At 50.0% G+C, this 22,508-nt stretch overlaps 3 protein-coding genes across 3 annotated transcripts in view; 2 read left to right on the plus strand and 1 right to left on the minus strand.

The window, feature by feature from the left end:
• On the plus strand, positions 1 to 4,990 carry MANF (mesencephalic astrocyte derived neurotrophic factor). Its single transcript, XM_066195561.1, is given in 6 exon segments — positions 1 to 70; positions 73 to 107; positions 109 to 370; positions 2,644 to 2,771; positions 3,541 to 3,682; positions 4,646 to 4,990. Coding segments are annotated over 6 exon segments (822 nt in total). The 3' UTR covers positions 4,831 to 4,990.
• A 303-nt stretch (positions 4,991 to 5,293) lies between these two features.
• RBM15B (RNA binding motif protein 15B) lies at positions 5,294 to 9,664 on the plus strand. The gene has a single exon (XM_066195525.1). It carries the CDS (start codon positions 5,349 to 5,351, stop codon positions 8,091 to 8,093), a length of 2,745 nt encoding a protein of 914 aa, XP_066051622.1. The 5' UTR covers positions 5,294 to 5,348; the 3' UTR covers positions 8,094 to 9,664.
• A 3,561-nt stretch (positions 9,665 to 13,225) lies between these two features.
• Positions 13,226 to 22,508, minus strand: part of DCAF1 (DDB1 and CUL4 associated factor 1) — a 47,898-nt gene continuing 38,615 nt past the window's right edge. Inside the window, exons 23-24 of the mRNA XM_066195304.1 lie at positions 17,755 to 18,010; positions 13,226 to 14,214 (exon numbers count right to left, since the gene is read on the minus strand). Of these exons, the coding sequence (XP_066051401.1) occupies positions 14,156 to 14,214; positions 17,755 to 18,010 (315 nt within the window). The 3' untranslated portion in view covers positions 13,226 to 14,155. The remainder of the gene's footprint in view (positions 14,215 to 17,754; positions 18,011 to 22,508) is intronic.

The following is a 22,508-nucleotide window of genomic DNA, read 5'->3' on the forward strand; positions in this document are numbered from 1 at the left end:
ATGGCGCCCGCAGCCGCCCTCAGGGAGCGCTCGCGAGGCCCTTCCCGTAACAAAGATGGCAGCGAAGGGGGCGGGGACCCGCGCCGCGCGCCGGCGCTCCGCCGCCTCCCCCCAATCAGCGGCCGCCAACTCTCCCGTGGAGGCGGCGGCGCGGCCAATGGGAGCGCAGAGCGTGGCGGCCGGGCGGGGAGCGGGCCAATGGGGCGGCGGCGGCGGGGGCAGCCGGCGTGGGGTGGTGGTACCGGTGGTGCCGGTGCGGCGGGCTCTGCCGGGCGAGGCGGGATGCGGGCGGCCCACGGGCTTTGCGCGGCGCTGGCCCTGCTCCTGCTGCCGGCCGGTGGCCGAGCGCTGCGCGACGGGGACTGCGAGGGTGAGTGCGGACGGGTCCGGCCCCCGGGCGCGGCGGGGGGAGGCCGCTCCTTGCCACCGTCTACCGCGGTCCGGCCCGTCCGCCGGGCCGTGGGGCCGGGACGCGGAGCAGCCTTGGGGCTGTGACAGCCGCGAGTGACAGCTCGGCCGCTGCGGCCGGGCCGGGCCGGCGGGAGCGCTGCCTCCAGCGGCAGGAAAAGTCTCCCAAGTGTGGCCAAGTGCGGCGGGCCGGGCCGGGCCGGGCGCCCGTCGCAGGCGGCCGGTGCTGGGCCGGTGCTCGGGGGTGTCCGGTGCCGGGGCGATGTGCCGGGCGGTGCGCGCGGAGCGGGCGGGGCGGGGCTTCCAGCCGTGCCCCGCTCCCGGACGGGATCCCCCTTCCGACGGGACTGCGCTCCGTCGGGAAGTTGCCGGTCCCTCTCCACGGGGTTAGCGGAAATCCAGAGTCTCCGCGATGAAGAGGAGCGACGACTTCGGGAGACCGGACCGTCTCCACGCCGGGAGATCAGCACTGCCGCAGCTCGGCACTGGCGGCGCAGCGCTCCCGGCCGGGTGACGGTGACCAGGGCAGGCAGCAAGAGAAGGCGGGTGAAGTTACTCACCCGGACCTCGCCGGGACTCCCCCCTTAGTCACCGCAGTATTACGTTCATGGAGTCCTCTCGGAGCGCACAGCCAGCAGCCGTGAGCAGCTGATCCGGATCAAGTCGGGCCCTTTGTGTACCACGGAAATACAAACGCCTCGGAGGTGGAACCTGTTGAGCTGCACGGCAAATTAAGCTGCTCCTGTGCAGTGAACTGAGCAGATTCCCCAAGTGAAGCAAGAAGAACTTAGGTGGGGCGCTGGTAGCTGGTTGGGAGTTTGGGATACAAATATCCCTCCTCTACAGTAGGACAGAATGAGGGGAGGGAACCCCGTAAATCAAACCTTCTGGCTGCTGTCACCGCACTAGGCTGGAAACGTGTTTCTGTCCTATGGTGGCCGTCAGTGTCACTGCCTGCAGCAAGTTCTTTCTTCCCTAGGTTTTCAGCTTACAACAGCTTACAGTGGACATCACTGTGTCTGTGACTGGCGATAGGCTGGTGGGAGGTAAATAAGGGTGCTCTATGCATACAAAAATGTTTTCCAAAATAGCCCATGTTATAATTAGTTCTAGTTTTAATATAATGACAGTACCTTTCTACTCAGCTCTGTGATGGCCATACTCCATTTCCTGTCCTGCCCAATCACTGTGCCATGCATTGTGTTCTGAGTTGAACACAAGTTGCTAATGACAATAATATTTGCCAGTCCCTTCCTGCTGGGGTAAACAGATCCCATAAAAGACATAACTCATACCTGTTCCTTAGTGGCAGAACGGATCCTGGCACTCATTTGCACAGGAAGGTGTGAGAATCCCCAGGTGCTGAGCAGGAACTGGGGGAGCTGCAGAGTGCTTGACCTGGATGATGCTGATATCTGCAGATGAATTGTGAGCAGCAGGATGACCAAAATGTGACACTCAGGGTGTCCCTCAGTCATCCCAAGGGCTGTGTGCCCTCCTTGCCAGCCAAACACGAGGCTGCTGCACTTTGGAGCGTGTGTGGAGCGACTGCTGCCAAGGAAAGGAGCAGTGACTGAGTTGTGCAGCCCTTCCCACAGGCAGGAACCTGGATCTGTCCTCTCAGCTGCAGCTGCACTTGTGGGAGTTGTCATATGTCTAAGAGTCTTCCCTCTTTCCATCTGAAACTGCATCGGAAACTTGGGGAAATGAAAGAAGGAGAAAGGTGCCTCGTGGACAAAGCATGGGATCACATTTCTTTTTCTCCTGGAAGCAATTTCAACTGATGCAGCCTGGTAATGAGTGATACCTTGTTACTGAAGTCAGCACATGGGGAGTCTCAGAGGATTACATACAGAGTTGATTTTCTATCAGCACTGGCTTTGACACCCATGTTCTTACAAGTTGATTCCCAAAGCAGCAGGACAACCTTAAATTTATGTTTTTTTCATGGGCATGGTTCTGATTCCATCATATGATCCTGTGCTCCCTCAGGACAATGTACAGAGGCCCCTGGATACTTCCACGGATCTCATTTGTCAGATTGTCACAAACCCACCAAAAGTACCAGGGCACGTTGTTGATTCACGTGTGCTCTGAATGACTTTTGGAACCGTGGGTGAAGTTCAGAAAAGTCCTGTTATCCCAACCCCCGATTCCATTTCCCTACAAATGTCCTCTAAGAGCTGCCCTGAGATCACTGCTCTGGCTGATAACTCCATCCATCTTCCCTTCCAGTGTGTGTCACATTCCTGGGAAGGTTCTACCAGAGTCTAAAGGACAATGATGTTGAATTCACACCTTCCAGTATTGAAAAGGAGCTCTTGAAGTCCTGCAAAGAAGCCAAGGGCAAAGAGAACCGCCTGGTAAGTAGGGGGAGTCAGTAATATTTGCCTCCTGCAAGTGAGGGGAAACTGAGTTTGTATGATGTGGCTTCCCAGGGGCTGTTTTTGCTGCCTCTGTGGCTACAGTTGGTCCTGTATTTTTTGTAAGAGCAGACTTGAGGAGTTCAGTCTCTTTACCTTAAAAAAAAAATAAAAAGGAGAAAAACCACCACCCTGTCAACAGTGATTGGACTGGCTGGTGTCTCACTGTTACTGAAGCACTGGAGATTACAAAGCTTTTGTTTGCTGTAGGGCTTCCCTGTCCCCTTAATGGTATTTGGGGTGCTATATAATCTGTTAAAATATTTATACTCTTTGGCTGTTTAGCTGAAAACTAAATAAAGGAAAACCAAATTGCCCCAACTAAAACCAGAGGCAATTTGTGAATGAAAGGGCCCAAGGAAAAGACCCTGAACTCTCCTCAGAGAACTACAAAAGATACCATCTGACATGCTGAGGGGGAACACTTCAGAGAGGCTCTTTGAATGAAGAAGACTTTATTCCTAATCCTGTTCAATTTTTATAAAGTTAAGATACAAGGCCACCAGCCTCAGCAGCTGTAAAATCAGTGCAATGGAAAACACCTGCTCAGTATTCTGGGCACAGTTAAGCTCCTTTTGCCCAGCTCTAGAAGTCCCCTGTAACAGTAAACATCTAGCTGCAAAGAACAGATGAGGACAGGGACAGAAAACTCTGCTTTTAGAAGCTTTTTTTTCCATTCATCCTCGCTTCATTTTTTTCTTCCCTCTAGTGCTATTATATTGGGGCCACAAGTGATGCAGCCACCAAAATCATTAACGAGGTATCAAAGCCCATGAGTCACCACATCCCTGTGGAAAAGATCTGTGAGAAGCTAAAGAAGAAAGACAGTCAGATCTGTGAACTGAAATACGGTGAGTTGCCTGCACAAGAGGAAATGCCCATGATTTGCTGGGATGTGGATCACTGGGGGTGAAGCAACATCCTAAAACTACTCAGTCCTGAGTTCTGTAGCCTAGTTAGGTTGCACAACCTGGGCTGCACTCCACGAACATCCTAGAGAATTCTGTGGAGATGCTTAGGTAAGATTGTTGGCTGCTAACCCTTCTTGGCTTCTGCAGGGACTCTGATCAGCCCTGGAATAAGGAAGGCGCAGGTGTAGCAGCACTGCTGTGTGCACACTGCTGTGTGGAATGTGGTGTTTGGGAGGGTGTGTGGTGCAGCCCACGCTGGCAGCTGGTGGGGTGTCGCGGTGTCGGGGCCCAGGCCCTTGGCTGAGCTCTGCACTCCCAGCTGCTCTCCTGTTCCCAGCATGGGGGTGATAAATGCTGCTTTCTCACCTCCTCTGGTGTCTCCTCAGAGCATTCCACTCTCTGTTTCTCATCACCTTCCTTGAACTCTCATGTTCCTAGATGACTCCTCTTCCTGAAAAGACTTAATTTAAAAAAGGCATAGAAATGCCTCCTTCTGCTTTCCCTTATTGCTGCCCTTACACCCCCTGGAGACACCCCTTGGATTGTGGGTCTTTATACTTGTTATTTCTCCTACTAAGGTCATATTACTTCCTGAAAAGCTTTTTGTTGTTGTCACTTCCTTATCTTTCCCTTGAAATCACTCTACTACATTTCTTCTATCTAGTGGAATGAAGTGTTGCTGCTCGTATAATAAAGGGGCTTTCAGGGCTACTGTGGAACTCCTGCATCTAAGCTGCAACCAAGCTTGCTGTCTTCCAAAAAATTTTTAGCATTAAGAGCCTTATCTGCTGTCCAAAACCTAACTTAGATGTTCCTTCCACCCCCGGCACCTCTCTCCCTCTTGGGTTTTGGCTTCCTCACCCACCTGGCGTTGTCTGAGTTACAGCTCTGTTCTCCCCGCAGACAAGCAGATCGACCTAAGCACAGCCGACCTGCGCAAGCTGCGCGTCAAGGAGCTGCGGCGGATCCTGGATGACTGGGGCGAGGTGTGCAAGGGCTGTGCCGAGAAGTCCGACTTCATCCGCAGGATCCACGAACTGATGCCCAAGTACGCGCCGAGGGCGGCCGGAGCCCGGACAGACCTCTGAGTGCCGAGACCGGGGCGACCCTGGGGCGGTCCCGGGGCTCTGAGGGGCGAGACTGGGGGCAGCGAGGGGACTGTGAGGGGCGACCTCGAGGCTCTGAGGGGCGACGCCGGCCCCGCGCTTTGTACGGGACTTTCATTAAAGTTCGCCGGTGTGTACCGGGCGGAGCCGTGCCGTGTGACGTGATTGCGGGACACACCCCGTGCGCACCCTGCGCCCGCCGCCTCCCGGCATTCCCCGTCCCTCCCGCCCTCGCTGCGTCCGCGGGCCGGCGCCGCGCGCGCCCCCTCAGCCCGCCGAGGGGCGGGGCTTCGCCGCCCGCCCTGATTGGCCGCCCGGCCGTCGCGCGCGGGCGGCGGGAAGCGCCGTGTGACGTCACGGCCCCGTGACGCCGGCTTGCGGCGCGCGCGGGGCGATGACGTAGGGCCCGCGCGGCGCGGCGGCCGGAGCCGCCTTCGCTCCCTTTTGTCCAAGATGGCGGCGGCCGCCGGAGGCGCCTCCTGAGCCGCAAGCCCGGCGCGATGAAGCGCGGCAGCGACCGCGACTCGAGCCCGCCGGGGGCCGCGGGCGGACGGGCGGCCGCCGCCGCCAAGCGGCCCCGCGACCGCGAGCGCGAGAGCAGCAGCCGACGCGGCCCGCACCGCAGCTCGGGCACCTCCCGCAGCAGCCGGGACAAGTCCACGCCCGGCGGCGGCGGCGGAGGCGGCGGCACCACCACCAGCAGCAGCGGCGGCGGAGGCGGCTCCAGCTCCCGCAGCCACCGCGGCGATGAGCGCGCCGGCGGCGGCGGCGACTCGAACCACCGCCCCGCGGGGAGCGGCTCGGCCTCGGGCGCCCGCGGCGGCAGCCAGGCCGCCCCGTCCTCCTCCTCCTCCTCGTCGTCCCGGGCGCTCGGCGTGCCCAAGGCCAAGGCGCTGCCGGGCGCCGTGGTCGCCCCGTCGCTGCTGCTGGCCGGGCCGCCGCCGGGCGCCGCGCCCTCGCTGCTGCTGGCGCCGCTCGGGGGCTCGGCCGGGCTGGCCGGGGAGCCGCCCGGCTCCTGCGAGTACAAGACGCTGCTGGTGAGCGGGCTGAGCGCGGCCCTGCCCGACCAGCTGCTGGAGGACGGGCTGTTCCGCCTCTTCCAGCGCTTCGCGGGCGGGGGCGCCGGGGACATCAGTGTCAAGCTCTCCCACACGCCCGAGCTCGGCCGCGTCGCCTACGTGAACTTCCGACACCCCGGGGACGCCCGCGACGCCCGCCGGCACGCCCGGGCCCGGCAGCTGCTCCTCTACGACCGGCCGCTCAAGGTGGAGCCCGTGTACCTGCGCGGGGGCCGGCGCAGCCGCACGCCGCCCCCCGCGCCCTCCCCGGAGCCGCTGGGCTACCTGCCGCCCCTGCACAGCGCCTACCAATACAAGCAGCGCTCGCTGTCGCCGGTCACCAGCCCCTTGCTGCGGGAGCCGCGGCCCCGCCACGCCGCCGCCGCCGCCTTCGCGCTGGAAGCGGCCGCTATCGGGCTCTCCCGGGAGCGGGAGCGGGCCCTGGATTACTACGGGCTGTACGACGAGCGCGGCCGCCCCTACAGTTACCCCATCGTGGCCGAGGAAGACCTGATGCCGGAGGATGACCAGAGAGCCACCCGCAACCTCTTCATCGGCAACCTGGACCACAACGTGTCGGAGGTGGAGCTGAGGCGCGCCTTCGAGAAGTACGGCATCATCGAGGAGGTGGTGATCAAGCGCCCCGCACGTGGCCAGGGCGGTGCCTACGCCTTCCTCAAGTTCCAGAACCTGGACATGGCTCACCGGGCCAAGGTGGCCATGTCGGGCCGCGTCGTGGGCAGGAACCCCATCAAAATCGGCTACGGGAAAGCCAACCCCACCACCCGGCTGTGGGTGGGCGGCCTTGGCCCCAGCACTTCCCTGGCCGCCCTGGCCAGGGAGTTCGACCGCTTTGGCAGCATCAGGACTATTGACTACGTGAAAGGCGACAGCTTCGCTTACATCCAGTACGAGAGCCTGGACGCTGCCCAGGCCGCCTGCGCGCAGATGAGGGGCTTTCCCTTGGGCGGACCGGAGAGGAGGCTCCGAGTGGATTTTGCCAAAGCAGAAGAGACGAGATACCCGCAGCAGTACCAGCCCGCGCCGCTCCCCGTGCACTACGAGCTGCTGGCTGACGGGTACAGCCGGCACCGGAGCCTGGAGCAAGACTTGAGGGTGCGGGATAGGACTCCTCCGCACCTCCTGTACTCGGACAGAGACAGGAGCTTTGTGGAGGCGGAGTGGGCCAGCCCTGCCAAAAACGCCGAACGCAGGAACAACCTGGAGAGCTATAGCCGGTCCGTGCGCAGCCGGAGCGGGGAGCGCTGGGGCAGCGACGGTGACCGCGGCGTCCCCAAGCCGTGGGAAGAGAGGCGTAGGCGCCGGAGCCTTTCCAGCGACCGCGGGAGGACTACTCACTCGCCTTACGAGGACAGAAGCAGGACAAAGGCCAGTGGGCCAGCTCTAGACCGCAGCCCTGACAGGGCTCGCAAGGAGAATCACACTACGGAGCCCGGAGCCGAGAAAGAGCAGAGCAACTCCCTCCAGAACAATCGTCACGCGGCTGAGGAGAAACCCCATCGCGAGCCGGCCGATGCTCCCCAGCCCAAAAAAAGGGACAGCGAACGCAATCATCGAACTGGTGAATCGGAATCAAAAACTCACGAGGAGCCAAAATCTGAGACCAAAAAGCTAAAGAATTTATCAGAGTATGCTCAGACACTGCAACTTGCTTGGAATGGGCTTCTTGTGCTAAAAAACAGCTGCTTCCCCACTTCTATGCACATCCTGGAGGGAGACCTGGGTGTCATCAACGGACTCCTCAAAGACCATTCGTCCGGCGGGAAGTTGACGCAGCTCAAAATCGCTCAGAGACTTCGGCTGGACCAGCCCAAGCTGGATGAAGTCACCCGGCGCATCAAACAAGGCAGCCCCAATGGCTACGCCGTGCTCCTGGCCACCCAGTCCGCCCCGGCAGGGGCAGGGGTCGAGGGGACCTTCCCTGTGGTAGAGCCTGGCTTGCAGCGACGGCTTCTCAGGAATCTGGTCTCCTACTTGAAACAGAAGCAGGCTGCTGGGGTTATCAGCCTGCCCGTGGGAGGGGCGAAGGGCAGGGACAGCACAGGCATGCTTTACGCGTTTCCTCCTTGCGAGTTCTCTCAGCAGTACCTCCAGTCAGCACTAAGGACATTGGGGAAGTTAGAAGAAGAACATATGGTGATAGTTATAGTCAAAGACACTGCCTAGCCCACGCTGTCTTTTCAAATTCCATGTTTTCTTTGTGTGTCACACAGCCCAGTTGTTTTTAAGGCTGATCATTTTGGTTGAGGTTCAAAACACCTTGACCAAAGTGGTAAGATTTTTAGTTTCTAATTAATTTTAATACCTATAATATCTATTAAAATTTTAAATAGAGCCCATTTTATTCGTTTTTAATATGTGACACTGTCCGCTGTTGTTCTGTATTTTTATTTTTTAACTGTATGAAAAGTTGTCAGTAAAGCCTTGTTCACTGTTGGATTTCTAAACTTGTGCGGTATCCAAGTTCTTCTGGCCCAGGAAAGGGTGAGTTCCCTGTGCTGCAGGAGCAGCTAGGCCAGGTGAGGCCCCAGGCCAGTTCAGTTCCCAGATCCCAGCCTTGAGCACCTCCTTCATCTTCATGTGTGTCCTTCAAGGTGGGAGACAAAGGGGGGTTCTTTGTGCTGTATCAGAAAGGTTGGTTCTCTATTTTTGGGTTTTTTTTGTCCTGTTTGCATTTTATTTCGTAAATTTGAGTCTGGATGCTTTGCTGTTGAATCTCTATTTGAGAATAGAAGCTTCCCAGGAAGCCAGCTACCAAGGAAGCAAATCCTGATCAAGAATAAAAGTGTTTTTCATGCACACCAAAAAATTAGTTGATACTTGGCAAAAAGTTTGCTACTGAGGAGTGGACCCTGTATTCAAGTTGGTGAGGTTTGAGACCACCTAGCACATGTCAGAGTCATAGAAGTTCTTGGATAAAACAAAAAAGGTGTGACATTCCCAATTTTTATAAAAGGCAGAACAAGCAGGGGAAAAAAAAAAAAGGTGATTTAAGGGGGAACCTTCCTGGGCCCATATTCAGCGTGGACAAGTCAGGGGGCATGAAGGTGTTTGGTGAGCTAGAGGTGCCCATTTGCAGTCAATCATGTTGTACTACCTGAAATCCTTTATTGAAAGATAAACAGCTATTTTTTTTTTTTTCTCTAAAATTTAAATTTGTTTGCAGGCTCACAAAAAAAGACAGAAACATGTCTGGCTGGCTGAGAACGTGTCCTGTTACCACAGGTGACCTGTAACAGAGGAACCACTAGAGATCAAAATCTGAGCTCTAAAATGGAGTTGATCCATCACCTTTGCTGTGGCATGAGGTAGTTGGATGGGAGGCCAGACCTTTGAGTGCTCAGCAACATAAGGATGTCGTAACGAGTCCCAGTTGGAGTTAAAATCCACACTTCTGTTTGGGGATATTTTTATTTTTTAAAATGATGCCGTGGATTTTAGGAGATTTACATAAAATTGTGTGGGATTAAAAATGCTACATTTTAAAGTTTCTTTAGATTTGCAGGTGGTTTTTTGTTGTTTTTCTCACGGTAAGCTAGTGAACAAATTCGTGGGAGAACCAGGCTTATCTCACACCAATCTCTGACCCAGCAACTCGCTGAGGGTTGCTGAGAGCCCTTCTAAACCTCCTCTCAGGTATGATTGGTGTCACAACCTACTTGGGAGCATAACTCGTTCTAACGATGCTTTTATTTTTCACTCTTTAACCCTGCAGACGTAGGGACATCATCAGCTGATGATGGGTTATTAATATCAGCTAGTTGGTTTGTTGGGTTGGGCGGGGGGGGGGTATCTGCATTTCACTTGATGCATCTTCCATGAAGGCACGGGTCAGATGGGAGCTGATTGCTCCACTGGGACCAGCAGGGATCCGGGAATGTGCTGTGGGAGCAGAGGAGCAACTGGGCTGCCCTGGTGGCTGTCCCGGTTTCACACATGGTTATGGGGTCCCCGATGCTGTGTGCTAAATGTCAACAATTGTTACAGTTCGGTGTTATCTGAAACCAAGTGCTAATAAATACCCCTCTGCCCCATCCTAGAGCGATTAGAGCCTTTAGTGGGAATATCCTGGCGTGGAGGTGTCCGGGCAGCTCCAGGCAGTGAGGTGGTGGCAGGACAAGTGCCTGCCTGACTGGTGGTGGCAGGGAGCTGCAGCTCGTGGTGCTGTGCCGTGGCCTTGTGTGTGTTATGGGGTGTGAATGTTAGGAAGGGGAAGGAAAAAAAATCGGTAAATTATAAAAGCTGCAACTATTTGCTGGCAAAGCCAAGGAACAGCCCAAAATGCCCCATCTCCCACTTTCCTTGTGAAATAAGTAAATAACAATGCAGGGTTGTTTAGAAGACAAAGGTTGGGTGAGATTTGAATGATGGGATTTCTGTTCCCAGAGAGGTGGCTGATGGTTGTAAGCATGTGAGACCAACAAACCTCCCTCCTACCAAAATTAACAGGTGTAAAGAAGTTGGAGAGTTAAGGAAAAAACACCTGGGAGAGAAGCAGCACGATGACCTGGGCCTTCCCTGCTCCCCTGCAGGCAAGGGAGCCACACCATGGCTTCAATCGACTGCCAAGGCCAAAGGCCTCCCGTGTGCACCATCCCCACCCTTCGCAGATCCAGGCTGATTCCAAGAGAAGCAGACCTGAAAAAGGGTTGGCAGTTACAGCAAAATAACTGCATCTGGATCTTACAGCATCAAAGACTTGGGCCTTAACTGGGATGGGCAGCAGTTCTGGGAGGAAGATAAGGGAGGTTGAGAGGCCTAAGCCCCTTGGTGGTGCTGGAAGGTGCTGGGGTTTTGGGGAGGACGGTGCCTTTCAGCCCTGTACAGTGGGGCAGTCAGGTGATCATGGCAGGGTAATGGTGTCTGGCCCCTCAGGGGTGATCTGAAACTCAAAGGGTAAACGGTGACATGGTGGATGGGCTGGTCTGAGAGTGCTCGTGCTCAGCCTGAGGTACCCCATCTTTTATTCTAAGCATCCATTCAGCAAACATTCTGTCTTACAAGGCCTCTGTCTTTCCTACTGGAGCAGGGATGAGGGCTAGCCCTGGACGTGCTCTGACCAGTGCAGAGGAGCCTCAGTCCTTACCCCTGAGCTCCGACACTTGGCAAGGTTTGGACCCTGCTCTGCCAGCCTTGGCCTAGGGGGGTATATTTAACCCCAGCCCTGCAGGGATGTGCTGCTCCATCCCACGGTGCTGCCAGGGCATTCCACAGGCTGTGCTCCATGGAAAGGTGTTGCTGGGCCAAGCAGGTACTTGGGTCCCAGTGCAATGACCATGCTGCCAGGAGGGCACAGGCTGTGCTGGGCTCCTCTGCTCACATCATGGGAGGAAACAGCGTTATCCCTGCTCCCCCTCTGCTGCAGAGGTAGGAGCATGCCTTAGCCAGCTGACAGGACATTTAGATCTCCTTCCACCCCCTAAGCCAGGGTCTGTAACTGCTGCATGGAAGTAATACTGTATGGCACCACATCAGCCACGTGCTGTGAGTATTCCAGATTATAGGATTCTTTCCAAGCAACATGCTTTTAAATCATGATGCCGGGTTGCAGGTGATTTTCCAAATACTGAGAATTGTCCCCATCCCAAGCAGCTGCAGAATTATGGCCTGACAAAAACTAAATAATCGCCACTAGTCCCCAGTTCTGAACTCCACTTTGCACCCAGGTTGATGCAGTCACCTGTTCCCCAGAACTCTTCAGTGAGACCCCCAGAACTAAGGCAGTAGGATGGGGTGCAGGCAGCTTCCCCAGGTGTGTATTTAACTTCAGAGAGACCAGGTCTGCCCAGGACAGGGGCTGGGGCGCTGCTTCAGCAGTTCTGGGGGGTGAACTGTAGGCCTTGCCTCCTTCCCCACAGGGTAAGGCCCAAACCCACTCCCTTTGACTCTGTTCAGTGGAGTAGGGCAGGTGTGGGAGGGGAGAGAGGCTCACATACTTGCAGCACCTCAGGATGAAGTCAAACGCATACACAGGAGCTCCATCCCAGGTGTTTTGGTTCTGTCTCACAAATCCAGCTGGTAAATTTCTCCAAAACAGCCAGGCCCAAACCAGCAGCAGATGCAGCCAATTACAGCTGGGGTTTAATGCCAGAACAAAATATGGACAGCTGGCACTGCATCTCCCAGGGTACTCCCTGGGAGAGTAGCCGAGTACATTTTTGTTGTTGGTTTAGGTTTTTCTGGTTTTTTTTTTTCCCTCTCTCCTCTTGAGCTGCACATTTTTCTATGGTGAAGTTGGGTGAGATGGTTTCTGATAAGGCAGAGGCTACCCAGCTGTTGGGTAGCATATCTGATTTTCAATCCCCTCATTTAATCAGAATTGTGCTCCAGCTGCTGGTCTTAAATGCTGTAGTAGTCACTTGTTCATCTTTATCGACTCAGTAGGGTACAATTATCCATTATAAGTTGCAGCAGAACCTTTCTTTTTAATTATTAACAAGTAGTTCTGGGTAAGTGCATTAAGTAGATGCAATGCTGGCGGGGGGGGGAAGCTATCTTTTCCTTCAGTTAGAGAGGAAATCCTTCCTCTTCAAGCAGTAAGACCTTGAGCCTTGGTTGAAATGAGCAGTTCCTGGTGGAAAACTGGTTGCAGTGTCGAAGAGTGAGAATTCTCCAGTTCCCTGTTCTGCCTCAAACCCTATTCTGAAAGTGGCCAAAAGAGAGAAAGGGTTAAAAGGTGAGTGGATGTTATCTGAACACCTGGGAATAAAGAGCACAGCCCTGGCCTTGTCCAGGCAAGCAGTGAGCACATTCACCTGCCAGCTCTGAGCACAGGCTGCTGCTCTGGGAAGTCTAATGCTCCACTGCCATTTCTTCCTCCTGTTCTGAGGGCAGGGCCTCTTGTCATGCCCCAACAGGAGCAGCTGATTTGCCCTGTGCCCTGACAGCCACAGGGCAGCCTGGGCACTGCCAAACCACAGGAGGAAGCCGGTGCTGCACCCAGCTCCTGGCACAAGCCAGGAAGTGTGGAATTCCCTGCCTGAAGCAGAGTGGACATTCCAGAGCACCTCCCCACACAACCACAGCCCTACACCAGTGGCATCATCCAGCTCCCACTCAGTGTGGTGAGGATGCCACAGAGAATTCCAGGCTGTCAGACAATCAAAGGGATCAGTCTGGAACCCACAGCTGCTGTGCCATGGCCATGCTGTGCTCCCACATCCCCTTTTATTTGTTTCCTTTGTGTTTCCTTTGCCCTTCCTTACTGAAGCCAGGTTCCAGCTACACCTGGCTGCTCTCAGCCAAGCCCTGCAGGCACATGGAGCACTGCTTCTGCATGGCTACAATTCACAGCCATACACAGAGACAGGATTTGTATTTAATTTTTTAATAAATACACTTTACATTAAAGAAAAAAGGCCTTCAATTTGCAGTTTCCACACAGAGGGCAAGAGGAAAAAAAAAAAAAAAAAAAAAAAGAAAGAAAGATTTAAAAACTTGAACCACAAAGGGCAGAGGGGAGAAAAAGGGCTCAAACTTCAATCCCAGATTGCCAGGCTCTGACTAGGCCCAGCCAGGATTTCAGCCTCCCACTATAGCTGGTACCACAGCGCAAATCGACATTAGCAAAAACCCCAGGGGCTCTTCCCTGGAGGACAAAAGCATCTGGAACACACTGGTGCATTAAGCAGGTGGAACACCTGTAGTTCTTCTGTTTTAAAAATAAAATCATATTTAAAATAAAAATATTCTCACTCCTCAACAATATTAGAAACCACGATCCTCTTATTTCACTTAGTAGTTGCATAAATTTTAATTTCTTTTAATTTTAAACAATTTTTCTCCCCAAACCTACCCCATGGTAACAAGGTACTACAGGAATACAAAGGTCTTCCCTCTTTACTAGAACACTTGCCTTTTTTTTTCTCTTTTTTTCTTTTTTTATAAAACTATTTCTGTTCTTTAGGAAAGAACTTTATACAAAGAAAATATATTGTGAAATATCTTCAGAAGTTTCCTTGAAGAGTCATCTCAGCCTAGAATGAAAAATTAAAAAAAAAAAAAAAAAAGGCAGAGAGAAATGAGGCCTAAACCCATGTCTCTTAGTAGAGACTCAGGCCCGAGCCTCAAACTGACTCAAACCAACACAGCGGATCGGCAGGAGATCCTCAGGTTTTCCCAGGAAAAGTAGGGCTGGGGTGCTCAGAGTTGGTTTCCAATTTGGTCTCTGGTCTTCTGTTGGGAAGGGAGCATCTCCTCCTGCCCACTCCCCACGCTGCAGCCTCTCCTCACTCATTCAGGGACAGGATGATGTCGTCCTCCAGGTCAGAGTTATCGGAGCTGTCGGCTGCAAAGGAGGGAGGCACGTGGGTTACATTTGGTTTGTGACACCGGCACTTGCCCAGGCACAGGAGATGGTCACCCCTACCTTGAGGCTTCAGCTCCCTGGCACAGACAGAGCCAGCACCAGCAGTGCTCCAAACCACTCAAAAGCAGCCAGCAAATCTGCACCAGAGCTTTCCTTCCCTGCTTACAACAGAGGCTCAAGGAGAGCAGCTTTAGCAAGTGCAGTTCCTATGAGCTGGCAGGTTTTTCCCCTGATGAGGTGGGGAGGACACCAGCAGGGAGCTGCCTGCACAACTTCCTGTGCACAGCAAAGAGCAACAGCTCTTCACACCAGGGGCTGGACAGATGTGGCAGTCACTCCTCACAGCTGGACAGCTCCACCAGCCTGGCCCTTGTATGATGTGCACAAGGCAATCCCTTATGCAATGAGTTGACCCCACCAAGGTGGAAGCAATCCACACACTCCCAACTGGAACCTTCCTCTAGTAACTCGAAGGTTTCTGTAATGAATTTAACTACAGGTCACTTCCTAAAGGTGACCTGCAAATTGTGTTTTTCCTGGTTTTCTTCATTGTGGTACAGAACGAAGACGCGAAGGGATTTACCAGAAGCAATCACACACACACATACACTTGCTTTTTATCTTAAAACATAAGATTCCTCAGTTGTGCAAGAGGGAAGTAGTAGCAGCTCTGGCAGCAAGAGGGCTCCTGCCTTACCTTAGAGGTGATGTTGGCTCTTTTTCTTAGCGAATTCATTGGATGCAGCAGATAACTGGGTGTTAAAAATCGTTAAAAAGAAAAAAAAAAAAAAAGACACCAAGACTTCCACTTAGTCATCTCAATAATTGTGGATCTCTAAAATGCCTGTTAAGGTAAGAAACACCTTCTGGAAGGTTCACCCCTTCTCAGATGCTATCCTTAGGGAAAAAAAAATCACAGGCAAGCAGAAAGGGCACAAACCCTTTCCCCCAACCCTCCTCCCTGAAGATCAGCCAGCTGCCTTTCCACTGTGATCAGCAATGGATTCCCCATCTCACCATCCATCAGACTGGGCCTTATGCTGAAGGGTCATCAGTGCTCCCAGAAAACAGCCACAGCCATGTTGGGGAGTTAGAAAACACCAGCCAGTGCTGCCGCAGCTACACTTACACAGTAAGAGGGAAAGAAGCACAAGCAAGATAAAAATCCAGAAACTTTGGAGAAGAGAAGCTGAGAAAGTTGGGTGTTTTAGGGGGGGGTTGTGTTGTTTTGGTTTTTTTAAACCCAGAGGAAAAGCTTTGAGAAAGGATCTCCTCACTGTTCCCCAGTTCACCACAAAACCTTCCAGTTCTATGTCTGCAAGTAAACCTGACTGCAGTTAACTGCTTGGCATAGTTAGTTTGCACAGACCTGCCTGGAAGTTGCCATTTTGGATTATGGAAGAAAAGAGGAATCAGAATCAAGAGTCAGCCATGCTGCTGGTGAGAATTATATATATTCCTTCCATCCTAGGTCACATGTGCATTTCAAAAATTACACCCACCTGGCCCAGGAACAAGCTCTTGAAAGATCTGCACAATGCATAAACTGCTTTGACAAATAGATCTGATGTCCCCAAGGTGGTAACAAAGGGGGAGGAAGACAAATTCATACTTAAAAGGTTCTCCATGGATTATTAAAAAAAAGTAATTAGAACTTCTTCTAAAGCACAAGGGACCAATGCCACTCACTCCCTTGTTTCAATTGTTCTCTGAATTATTTTGCTTTGGAAACACTGTATGTTATGGAGGTTCACCCAAAATACAGCAAGAATCTGCAGCAGGAACACTCTAAATGCACCCCATGCCAGCACTTGCTACACTGGCAGTGCCATTACAACTTTTAATTCTGGAACAAGCATAAGCAGGGGAACATTTTCATTGCTCTTTGCTAGGTGGAAAACAGAAAGAAGTCAGGTGAAGACACAGAGAAGCTGCCACAGAACCCCATTCATCAAACCCATCAAGGACCATGCATGCATCAGCCTGGCAGGACTGCACTGCTTGCTCTGAGTTTCCAAAATTGCTGCTGAGCAACCTAACAGCCACAGGATGGGCTGCCTGCAGCTCCACAGCCATACAGGTCAAAGTTCTGCTCAAGTAGCTCTATCCATAAATGATGTATAGACGTGGCCACTTCGTAACACAGTGCTCTGCAGAGCATGCCTGAAATTCCTGTCAGGTAGCCCCTGAAATTCCTGTCAAATAGCCTCCAGGAAGAGTTATTGAAATGGCCTGAACATCCCTGGCCCTTCTGCCCCTTGGACAATTCAAGGTACAGCACTCCAGGTGCTATCTGAAGAGCTTCTGGCCCTGCATTCCCTGAGGAAAAACGAGTGGAGTTGTGTGACAAAGGTCCTGTCCACTGCTAGGACACAGAGGTTCCCTCTAACCCCAAAATGTTGCACTGCAAGATGCTATTAATGACTGAGCTGTGCAAATATCCTATGTGGCCACAGAGTATAAACCTATTTCCTTCTACAGAACAGCAGAGTGACCCCACAGAATAACCCTGGCAACCTCATGTGGCCACATCCTTAGAAGTGACTGAGCTACATTGCTGCAGAAGACTTGGATGAGTCTGCCAGCCACTGCCAAGGAGGGGCCTGGCATGCTTCATCCTCCAGCTCACTGGCAGGGAAAATGGATGTGAGAGCGGAGATGGGAAACAATCTATCACTGCAGCACTTCAAACACCTTGCACACTGTAACTACTCATCCTTACCAACCTTTTAACTTAAGGTAACTATATTATGTCCATTTTTACAGCTTGAAAATTAAAAATAAATAAGTAGTCTGGCTGCACATACTCAAAAATTGTGCTCCAAAAAAGGGAACAGAATCTGTGTCTCAAATCCCAAGCCTGATGCTATCATACTCACCATCTTTTTTGTGAAGCATTTTTCCAAATGTTACTGCTACATTAGAAGTTCAGACCTTTCTATACACACACACACTTTATATTTTCAATTCACTGTATTTGTGGAATGCCAGAAAAAGAGAACAATTTAAATTGTATCCCAAAAGTTATGTTAGCTTCAAAACAGTCTACTAAAGGAAGTAAAGTCAGAAATGCCATGTTGGCTTTGCATTTTAAGCAATTACAAAAGGGAAAGAACAGCACCAAGGATCAAAAGTGCTTCTCTGTCCTTACAGGCTCACATGAGATAGACAGGACAGGTGAAGTAAGAGTTAAACCTGTGTCCCCTTGAAGGGCAGGACAAGCAAGCAATCAAAGCTTCGTCACATGGAGTTCACACACACACACACACACATATCTGGGGAGCATTTGAAGAAAGGAGATACCTCCTTTCCCAGAATGCACAGTTGTTCTCTCACATAAGAGGTGTTTTTACCAGCAGATTACTAAGAGAAGCCCCAGGTGAAAAAGCATGATGATGGCCTGTAACTCATACCAGCCAGGGACAAGTCAGTTAAGTCATTTCAGGGGAAATTTAGACGTTGCCTCTTTGTCAGGACCTTAAGCAGTGGACAAGGTCACCAAGGTGGGCACACACTTACTATCTCCAAGAATCAGCTCAACTTCCTCATCAGCATCAGAATCTTCATCTTCACCCTCATCTCCCTCTTCCAGGAGGTTGGCAATCTCCTCATCATCGGAGGGAGAAAAGTCATTTTCTCCATCCTCACCAGCATTCTCGTTGTTCTCATCCTCCTCCAGCTCAGCCTCCAGCAGCTGGTCCGTATCTAGTTCATCAAGGTCATCTGTGTCATCATCATCTTCATCATCATCTTCTTCCTCTTGCTCCTCTTCCTCCTATAAAGACAGCAAAAACAACCCATTGCAGACATTAAGATCCATGTAAAATGGAATAATAGTAACTAAAGAAAACCCTATAGTTTTCACTTCTCCCCACATCCAGCCATCAGACATTATAAACACATTATAGACACTCTCCCATCACCCACCTAAGCACTCTCTCCAAAGCTTCACAATATCACACATGCCAGATCACCTGCAGGCCTGCAAAATCTTAACTGCAAAATGCTGGTACGATTGGCTCAATCTCCTCTCCAGGACTGGCCACCAACATGTGTCACCACAATGCACCCTTGAGAAGGACATGCACTAAGACCTGTTAATCCATGGCTTTGTTGCTAGTCTTGTGCAAACTGCTTCAGTTTCAGCAGGACCAAAACCTCCACTTGACATCAAACCACATGCACCATCAGTCTCCGTCACTGTCATTTAGATGAGGTGTAAAATGTAGGGAAAGATACTTTTAACCTAAGCCAAGCTCTAAATCACTCAGTTTCAGATGACAGAACTGTTTAAGGCAGCTCAGAATCCTCATCTTTGGTATTCACCTGTTCAAGATCTTTATCAAACCATAAGAATTTGCATTCAGTAAAGCAACTGAATTCCTCATTGTACAGATGAAATCCAGAAACCTGTGTGTAATGGATAAGACTGAGTGGGAAGGAGCTGATCTGTGTGTAGTGGATGAGACTGAGTGGGAAGGAGCTGTTACAGTTCTACCATTCTTCCAGACAAACTGCCATCACAAGCTGAGCTCCAGAGCACTCCAGGACTGAAAGAAAAGCTTCAATCCACCTGCACATCTCCTCAGTCACAGCCCGATTCTCTAACAGAATGCTCTCAACTCACTCAGTCCTAACTGCCCCTTCGTTTTGGGAGGAGATACATTTTGCATAATTAGGAAGCAATTAAGATAGAAATCTAACAACCCATTTCAAGGGTTCCTTTTGTGCTCAAGCTCACCACTCTCCCACTGGTTAGACTGCTGCATTTTCAGATCTAAAGGGACGGAGGAAAGTCCTTTACTGTCATCTCCCCAACCTACTTTTTCTTCAGTCAGTGCTATAAAAAACCACCACACCCACACAAATCCAACATCTGCCACAAGCAAAAGAAATAGGGAAAGGCAAAAAGCCTGAGTATATTGTATTGTTTCTTCACTTGCAAAAGGCAGCCAAGTCTTCACTGCTGACCAGAAGTGCCATGTTCTTAAATGCAGATTGCAGTATAAAAAGCAATGGTTTGCTACAAACAGTTTCCTTATGAAAGAGTTCATATCAAATATAAAATAAAAACCAACCTGTTTTAAAGCCTGTGCTTATTTTAAGAAATTACAACTTTACTTTGAGTCAATGAGTCCTCAGATAAACAGACATAATTGTATTCACACTGGGAGAGGAAACATCTTTCTTGCAGTTCAGTTTTAAACTGCAGTGCCATACTGGGTATAATTCTCCATAAAACCTTCTGAAACGAGTATAGAAGCTTTGCCTTAATAATTTGTATTTCTTTTTGCTCTATGCAGTATCTGCAGAGAGACCAGTGTCTTAAATTTTATTACTCTACTCAGAATTGAAAAGCTGATTAAAAACTGAAAAGGCAGGAGCGTTTATTTTCCTTTTTCAGTGTCTAAACAACTTTAAAGCAGAAAGGAGAAATCAATTTATTTGAAAATCTTGGAACCGTTAAACCAAGTTTCTCAGTATCTGGAGATAGAGACACACCTGTAGATATTAGGAAAAATGTATGTTGTCTACAAGATCTATTTGGAATCCACGTAGGTAAAACCTGAAGGATTCTGAAATGAGTTAGGTCCCCTCTGTGTTTCTACACCTGTAGAAATTCTGAAAGCATTTTTTCCTAAATATCTAGTCCACAAGGATTCAAAATGTCAAAACTACCTAATTTGATTCTGTTTCATATATAACGCATTTCTTGGAAACTGAATTAGTGTTTCATTAACATTCTAATTCAAGCTTAAGGCAAGGCATTTATACCAACATCACCCTTCAAATATAGGATGAAATTAAATACAGCTGTATAGAGCTAACAATCCCTTCTGGCTGACAAGAGTAAGAGCCAAATTACACAGAAAGGTTGTATATTTAGCTGCAAATTAACTTTGAAGGGTTATATCAGTGGAGAAAAAAATAATTTGTAAAAATACAAACAGAAAAAATGAAATGTTTCTACTTTAACAATTTAAATTGTTTAATCTGAAGTTGGTGATTAGGGTCAGGCCACATTCATTTAAAACCCACCTAAGAACAGTAAGATGAGATGAAAATTATACCTGTCCTTGGTAAAATAGAATATAGTGTGTAACTCATGCTACGAGAAGTCACATGTGCATGTGAGTGTGACAAAGGCAGTGACATCCTTACAGAGCTGGAGGGGTGACACGTCACAGGACTCAGGAGGAGCATCTTCATCAGTGAAGAGGAAACCTGGACCTTGTCATGTTTGAAAGAACCCAAACACCACTTGGACACTGTGAAGCTTCTGCTAAGCTACAGGCAAATGAATTCTGCCTCAGCTTCTAAGCCAAGCCAAGTAGGAGCTTTGCAGGCCCAGTGCAGCATTCCCAGCTGGAGCAGCCTGGAGACAGCTCTCCAAAGCAAGCACCCAGCTTCTGCTCCCAAGCCCTGGGACACAGAGCTGAGAAAGGGGTGAGACAGTGCCAGGTGCAGTCTAACACCGCCACGTGCAAGTGATATGGAGGCTGTTCATGAGGACCCAGGATGAATCCTCACAAGACACCACAACTGTCTCATGTAATGGATCCCTACACAGAGAGAAAATGGCACACCTTCCCCAGGGACTCAGACAAGCACTCTGAGTAAGTGCAGACAAAAAAAATCAACCTTGTGCCATGTCACAAGGAAAGACAAGACAGCTATTCCAAACCATATCCAGGTTTCTGTAGGAAAAATTTACAGAGATGTAATAGCACAAGAAAATCTGGACATAAACTTACAGAATCAGAAAAGTTGATTAGACAGCAAAGAACTATCTTGAGATCATCTTAAAGCAAATTACTGGTAACTTAACTCTACTACCAGTTTGCTTCCAGAAAGCAGAGTAGACTTGGTTCAATTAATTTACCATTTATAAGCCCCAAAGGAAAAAACTAAACAACATCCCCTAACGGAATGGCAGATACTGGGGCAGCTGCACTGAACAAAAAAGCCTACTTGACCTAATTCTTCATACTGCCAGTTTTTACAGCCCTCTCAGAGCCTAGTAAATACCCTTTGCACTTGTTCAAGCATTTTGTGTTTCAAGCCATATTGTTCTTTGATGCTTGCTGGCACACATTTCATAAGCTTTCATCATCATCGACTCTCTTACCATTCCTCTTTACCAATCATCTTGCACATAGAAAATTCACAAATATGTCTTTTTTGTGTAGCAAAGCTTATTGATACTTAACACACTCACTGGTGTTCATCTCTCAAAAATCATTCAAAGGCCTAGGAAAACTCCAGTATTTCACTTATTCAAACGGATACAAAATACACGTTAGCTAAGCAGAACTTTAACTTTTTGATTTTAACGTATTTCTGTAATGTATTCTAACATTAAATTAGTGTATGCACAAATTGCTTCAGGAAGTAGGACTTACAGCACTGCAGATCAGCAGTATATAAAAATACACCAGTACTTTTAAGTACTCTCACAACATTTTTATTGAGCTCTATTACATTTCTTGGATCCAAAAGTTTTTTATGACCACATGACCAGAATTTGAGACTTCTCCACTGCAGATTACACAATCTCTCAAATTTACACTAGGCTGGCCTTTAGTTGCCAAAGGGAGACCCCACAGGTCTTTTTCAATTGTTGATACTTGGGTCGGAAATTTTGATTCAGGTTTGCGATCTACAGGTCACTGATTTTTTGCTTATTTGACATGGTTTCAGCTGTTAGAAAAAGCTCCATTTGTTTTTCTTGCACCTCATCGACTTTTTCTTCCTCTACTAGGAGCTGATTTGCACTACAGTGCAAAACCAAGCAGCACATCAACAGTTCTGCCCAGCTTCCTGGGACTGCTCCATGAACTCCTTCCCCAGCCCCTGCTCACCTCCCGTCAGCACCTTCAAAGCAGCACCTCTCACCTCCAGCTGCTTTCCTGCAACCCTTCCTCCCTCTGAAAACACAATCTCTATTGCACCTCTAAGTCTGAATCATGCTAGATTGTATTACTCTAACTATTCTTATTTTCATCTATCTTTTTGCTATCTGCAGAACAACTAATCAATGTTAGTAAAGCTTTTCCCACTACTTCAAATGTTTCAGCTCATATTTAATTCACTTCTGGCTACTTTTAGCCAAGTAAAATTACCTGCTGGTAACATCTGCTTCTAGCAGTTGTTTATTTCATCTTGGTTTGTTTTCTTTTTAAAGAAATTCATGTTTCCCATAGTCTCATTATTTTGGTTAATTTATTTGCTTTCGCAAGAAACAGCCTACTGGTTTACTTCACCCTCCTTCC

Source organism: Chamaea fasciata, unplaced genomic scaffold (assembly GCF_029207755.1).
Source record: "Chamaea fasciata isolate MVZ Bird 193981 ecotype frontalis unplaced genomic scaffold, bChaFas1.0.hap1 SCAF_13, whole genome shotgun sequence".
Classification (NCBI taxonomy): Eukaryota; Metazoa; Chordata; class Aves; order Passeriformes; family Sylviidae; genus Chamaea; species Chamaea fasciata.